This window comes from Bison bison, unplaced genomic scaffold (genome assembly GCF_000754665.1).
Source record: "Bison bison bison isolate TAMUID 2011002044 unplaced genomic scaffold, Bison_UMD1.0 scf7180017864172, whole genome shotgun sequence".
NCBI lineage: Eukaryota > Metazoa > Chordata > Mammalia > Artiodactyla > Bovidae > Bison > Bison bison.
In genome coordinates this window covers 1,550,241-1,556,898 of record NW_011494744.1, presented here as the reverse complement: position 1 = coordinate 1,556,898, position 6,658 = coordinate 1,550,241, and the positions used below count along the sequence as shown (strand labels likewise).

The window sequence follows — 6,658 nt, the reverse complement described above, 5'->3', positions numbered from 1 at the left end:
CCTGGCCCCACCCCAGACTTACTGAATCTCTGCAGGCATGGTCTGGGAATCTTCATTCTAACAAGCTTCCACTTAGACTGCTACTGCTAAATCACTTCAGTTGTGTCCGACTCTGTGCGACCCCATAGACGGCAGCCTGCCAGGCTCCGCCGTCCCTGGGATTCTCCAGGCAAGAACACCGGAGTGGGTTGCCATTTCCTTCTCCATTGCATGAAAGTGAAAGGTGAAAGTGAAGTCGCTCAGTCGTGTCCGACTCTTAGCGACCCCATGGACTGCAGCCTACCAGGCTCCTCCGTCCATGGGATTTTCCAAGCAAGAGTACTGGAGTGGGGTGCCATTGCCTTCTCCACTTAGACTATTTTGTCATTTTCCGTGTCTCCCCTTGCTTCTCTGGGAACTGACCTTCCCCGTCACTATCCACATGGTGTCTGTGATGATCCATCCTGTGCACTGTACCCTGTCCTCCTGGCTAGAGCTTAGTGGTCTAGTGGTGGATGAAGGGACCAAGTTAGGGCAGCCCATCCTTTCCACATTTGGAAGCAGGTGGGGCTGCATTATAATATACAAAACCCAGAAACCGTCCACAATATTCTGACACATGGCAAAGTGCTCACAGGAAAAGTGCAGGCTAAAGGAGACTCAGAAATAGACAAAAGACAGGGCAAGATCCTGGCCCAAGTTTGTTCTGAGTCACTATCACTCTCCTGTCTGGATTTAGTGAGTTACCTGAAAATTCTTACAATAAATCCCCCTAGTGTATGCATGGACGTGTGCTCTCAGTCACCTCAATCGTGCCCAACTCTTTGCAACCCCAGGGACTGTAGCCCACCAGGCTCCTCTCTCCATGGGATTCTCTAGACAAGAATACTGGAGTTGGTTGCCATTTCCTTCTCCAGGGGATCTTCCTGACCCAGGGATCGAACCTGCATCTCCTAGGTATCCTGCATTGGCAGGCGGATTCTTTACCCACTAAATTCCCCTTGGGAATGAAGACAATCTGAGCTTCATTTCTATTTCTCGTATAGTTTAAAGTATCCAAAAGAGATAAACAAGGCAAGTCTGTGTCAGCTACTGCCACCACCTTTGGGGTGTGGATGATGCATGTTCAAAGGTGGAGGGTGCTTTACCTGGGAGATGTTAGGCTGGAAGCTGCTGTGCAAAGTCCTCGTTTCCACGTGTTCAGGAACCAGCCCCTGAGTCCTGAGGATGTAGAGGGCAAGGCGCTCCTCGGGGGGCCCAAGGTGCTGGTGCAGGATTTTGTTTGCTTCTGCAATATATATATATATATTTTTTAAAAGGACAGTGAAACAGGGACAGAGATCCAGAAACAGTTCAGCCTTGAGGGATTCTCAGCACTTCGGCCCAGACTTTGCAGACACAGTCAGGCAGTGCCAGCATGTGAACTGCAGCCTGTGAAAGAGCTGTTGACAGAAACAGCCCCTGACCAGAAGCCCTGCCCAACCAAGTTCATTCCTGACTTGTGGAGACCGAAAACACTCCAAACTGCGTAAGAGCAACCCCCATTTGTGTTGGTGTCAGGGGCTCACGGCCGGACTCCTGTGCAGTTAGGTGTGGCCACGCGAACAAGGCAGGCTAGACGGTAACATAGGTGGAAGTGACAGGCGTGTCCTTCAAGGTCCAGCTCGTAATACCCTCTCATGTAGGATCACCTCTGGCACCTTCTCTTCTGGATGCAGTGACCTTAGACACCTGAGGTGATGACGGGCAGAGTTGCAAGGTGAAAGAGTCTGGTCCATGAAGGACTATTTGGAAGAGGGCCACCCACCTGTAGGAGTACCTGTTTTGAATTTATGAGAAATAAACTTCTATTGTGTTAAACCACTAACATTTTTAAGCTTAACTGTTACAGTAGCTAGTATCACTGTGGCATTTAAAAAACACAGACTCCCAAATTTTCTGTCACTCCTCCCATTGAGAGGTGGGGGTCTAAGTCCTCTCCTTTGAATCTGCAGACATATTTGATCACTAAAGAAAGGATGCTGTGTGACTTTTAAGGCTAAGCATGAAGGACCACACTGGTCTTCCTGGATCACTTGCTCTGAGGGAAGCCGGCAGCCATGTAAGGAGCCTGGGCGCCCAGACAGTGCCCTATGGGAAAGGCCTGGGTAGGTGCTCTGGTCATCAGTCCCAGGCGAGCTCCCAGCCAAGGGCCATCCTGGACATCAAGCCTTCGGGTGACTGCAGCCCCAGCCAACATCTGACAACAATCAACTGCCACTCAAGTGAGAAGTGCGCAGGTGAGCCCTTCCTGAATGGCTAACCCCCAAGACTGTGAGCAAAACAAAATGGTCGCTATATGGGGAAAGACTCTAAAAAAGAGTGGATATACATACATAACTGGTTCACTTTGCTGTACAGCAGAAATGAACACAACATTGTAAATCAAATATGGCAATAAAACTTTTAAAAAACATAAAATGGTTTTTTTTCAGCAGCTAAGTTTTGGGATGATTTGTTATGGGGCCAAAGTAATGGGAACAACCCTGACTGATACAGCTTTTGGAGGGTGTTGTTTGATTGCTGGGGTAGTTGTCTCCATCAGGCCATGTTGCTTGCTAGTTTATTTCCAATGCCCTTTGCAAGTTCTGATGTAAACAGCATCATTTGTTAAATATCTAATAATCCCTGATATTGACAAAGTCTTCAAGTCTTCTTTCAGATAGAAAGACAAACACAGTTTCTTACAATGCCAGGAATAAACAGTTGAGGATCAGGAAGCACTTTGATTCCCATGTATCTTTGTTCAGCTTTCTCTAGATATCCCATGTGCCCTCAAAGCCGGCCCCATGCCAGCCCCACCGGGAAGCCCTCTTCCCTACAAAACACTGAATCATGTGACAACTCTAACGTTCTATTAAGCTGATTTCAGTCTATGTCATAATGCAGTTAGCTGTGTATGTGTCAGGACAGACTGCCTTATAAATTACTGCTCAGGAAAGAGCAAGACCCCAAGTTCGGACATGAGCCAGATGTGAGCTCAGCAGATTCTTCAAAGTAGCCCCCAGCATCCCTGAGCCTTCCCAGAGAGGGTTGGGAGAATGATGGAATAATATTGGAGGAGAAATTCTTGCACTACCATCTGAGCACTTCTGAGCTAATTATACATCACATGGAAATAAGTTAATTATTAGAACTTTGTGTTCAGAGCTCAAATGGCTATGACCTAAAAAGGTCAAGTGAAACATAAGACAGACAAGAAAACGTGTCCATTTTGACACCTGACATGTCTGCAAAACCCTAGTATAATGGGGCTTTTGTTAGACAGTCACGTGTATGAATTCCCTATGGTTTTAGGGTACTACTCTGCCCACACCCCTCCGTAACGCAAACCCAGCAGCATAGATGTGTTGCTGTGCCTTGCAACCAGCCTGCAATCCATGGCGGTGTGCTTACCAAATTCATCTAGGCCGTAGTCTTTTCCTCCATATCTGATGCTACTTCCATCTTCAGAAAGAATGGGCGGTGGGAAGCCTTTGAATCTGGCCACATTTTGAAGCAACTGTGTTGGTTTCAATTGATCTCGCCAGGTGTTTACTCCAGAACTGTGAATAATAATGCCACACTCAGAGTTACCGCAGGGCACACACGTTCTTCTTAGGTTTATACACACACATACTTAAAGGCACGTTCATGTAATGGGGGAACGGGGAATGCACTCTAGACACTGGCTTTTGCCTAGAAATCTATTTAGGATTTAGAGACTTAAAATCCACAGGTATTTTGGCCTCAGCCAACTGGTCCTCCCCTTCTCTGCTGCTGCTAAGTCGCTTCAGTCGTGTCCGACTCTGTGCGACCCCATAGACGGCAGCCCACCAGGCTCCCCCGCCTCTTCTCTGGCCTTCTGTAAATAATGAGTTTGAGATCACCATAATCATAATAGGCAAACATAAATTAGAAATCACAAGCTATATCTCACTGGATAATACAGAGAGACACTGTTTAGCACTTAAGGAAAGAGGAACATCACAAAACTGATCAGTTTGTGGGCAGGAGCAGGGAATTCCCACCATCAAACATTGCTAGCTCTCAGTCCCTGGCATCACGGAGGGAGGGGGAGAAAGAAGGGGAGGGGAGGGACTGGCTCCCCAGGCTTTGCCACCTCACTAAGTGCCATCCTCACTGAGCACCACACTGCCTCAGGGGCCAGTGCGGTACACAGATGCAATGTGAACAGCGCCCCCTGGAGTCGTGCAGTGCTATGGCCCTGCTTCTTCCTAAGTGTTAGTCACTCAGTCGTGTCTGACTCTCTGTGACCTCACAGGCTGAAGCACACCAGGCTCCTCTGTCCATGGTATTCTCCAGGCAAGAATACTAGAGTGGGTAGCCATTCCCTTCCACAGGGGATCTTTACCATCTGAACCACCAGGGAAGCCCAATTCTCCCTCCTGACTTAAAGGGTCCGAGGCTCAATGAAGACAGGCCTGAAGTAGAGCATCAAAGCTTCCCCAGTACTAATGTTAGATGGAACAGCCAACGTTTACATCCCAAGCCACTTACACGCAGTACTGCTCAGGAATGCCACAGTGGGACCCAAACCGGGAAAGGAATCGGTTTTCTAGGTCAATGATCGTTTCTCCTACTTTTTCATCACGGGTAAAGGTGTCATAATCGTAGACAGAAATTTTCAGGTCCTTTTCTTGAGGTAAGTAGCAGCTCAGTTCATACATTCTGAATAAATGAAAGTGAGGTTAGAATTGCATGATCCCCCTTCCCCCCGATTATCCTGCACACTCTATAGCTCTGCACAGACTCCTTGGGCCATGGGAGGAGGCTGTCATGGCCAGGATAGCTAGGTGGGTGGTGGGCAGTGAGCGGCAGGTGCTTGAGAAGTACTACACGTTAGTAATAAGAACATCAGCAGAGTATATACTTGCTCAGGAGAAGATCTGGGGCTTTAAGTGCCTAAGGAAAATCCCAGTTTTGCTGCTTACTAGCTGTGGGACCCTAGGGCAACTACTTAAAGTCTCTGTGCTCTGTTTTCTCATCTGTAAAATGGGGATAATAATCCCTACCAGCTCATGTTGTTGTTGTAAGGGTCAAAGGAATAAATGTTTAGAAAGCATTTGGTATGAGGGCATTACTCAAAATCCACCAGCAATAATAATATTATTATTATGCATTAAATAATACTTATTGTTAAGAATTATACCAAATGCTTTCTAAGCATTTATTCCCTTGACTCTTACAACAACATGAGCTGGTAGGGATTATTATCCCCATTTTACAGACCATGGAACATCCTGGGCTAACCCCACGGGAGCATCGGGATTGGAGGAGGGCAATGGAAAGCTGCCCAGAAGGCTCCCTCTCTCCTCCCAGGCTCTCTGGCTCTCCACTGATTCTCGAAGGCTTTCCTATAGTATCTGTATGAAAACACAAACCCTTCTGAGAGACCACCAGATAATCAAACAGTAGTTTCTGTGGCAGGTGAGCAATGTGGCACCACTTCTGAGAGGGTAATGACTGTATGGCATGAATGCAGATGGGTGAGGTTTGGGTCTGTACCTGCACACAGAGGGGCGGGTCCCCTAGGAGGTGCTCAACAAACTCTGGACCACAAACTGTGAGTGGCCCCTCAAATCTCTCCTCTCCCCCTGTGCCTCTGCCCCTCCTCCTGTCACTCTGGTGTGTGGTCCGGTTCTTGCCTAAAGAGCCAGAACTACTAAGCTCTGGAATAAAAGGGTGTACATCAGTGGGGCTCTGGATACAAGCTTCCAGGGGTCTCCTAGACACATCTCAGTGACTTCCCCAGACTTCTGCAGCCAGGCGGGGCCTGCAAAAGGCAGGCATCCCAGGAGAGAAGGGGCTATAGTCCTGACCAGACCGTATCCACACATGCCCCCAAATTCTATTACTGAATCCCAAGGGACAGGTAATATGTGTCTGTTGAGAAAAAATTCTTTGCTCAAATAAGGCTGAGAATCACTTCTTCCAGTGTTCCTCTGGGCAAACTGAAGGCTCTGAGAAATCCTGCAGTTATCTTTTTAATCCAGGCATCCTGGTTTGATGAAGAAATATGCTTTTCCTTGGAACACCAATTAACATCTTTTTGGCAGACTAACATTCCATTGAATGTGATGTGATAACAGTGCCATGCATATAGGAAAGGTTGCTCTTTCCTGAATCTCTGTCCCAGAATTCCTGAGTCTCCGCTGAGAAGAAAGTCACCCAGTAAGACTGAGGCCAGGGCCTGGAGCCTAGGAGGGGTTGTGGAGCTGGGGTCTCCCTGGCTCCACCCTGCTGGATGGAGCCAAGTCTGAGTTCACTGGACGGGGACTGGCCACATGGAGCCTGATGGCATCACTTCCTCCTGAGGTGGCTTGACCAAGACTTTTCCTGACACTTAATTAAGCTTGTGCTTGGCTTCTCCAAGACAGTGATGTAGGCAGTGCTGCTTTTCTCCCATAAAAGCTGGCTTTCCCTGCTTCCCTGTCTCCCTCGCATGGGGCCCTCCTTCCTGCACTGCATGCCTTTTCCTGTCTAGACCTCAGGGCTGGATCAGCGGAAGAAAAGGAAAACGATCATATTGCCATGCCAGAGGATTATTTCCACTGCCTGGCTCCAGCACATGGCTCCGGGATGTGCAGCAAAAAGGGTGTGTATGGGGTCGGGGGGGAATGGGGGTGGGGGAGTGTGT

At 48.2% G+C, this 6,658-nt stretch overlaps 1 protein-coding gene across 4 annotated transcripts in view; it reads right to left on the bottom strand.

The window, feature by feature from the left end:
* MYOF (myoferlin) overlaps window positions 1–6,658 on the bottom strand; it is a 179,773-nt gene that overhangs the window by 17,272 nt on the left and 155,843 nt on the right. For all 4 annotated transcript variants that reach the window (XM_010842189.1, XM_010842190.1, XM_010842191.1 and 1 more), the window contains 3 exons: window positions 4,519–4,689; window positions 3,415–3,563; window positions 1,128–1,267 (listed from right to left, as the gene is read on the bottom strand). In XM_010842189.1, the coding sequence (XP_010840491.1) occupies window positions 1,128–1,267; window positions 3,415–3,563; window positions 4,519–4,689 (460 nt within the window). The remainder of the gene's footprint in view (window positions 1–1,127; window positions 1,268–3,414; window positions 3,564–4,518; window positions 4,690–6,658) is intronic.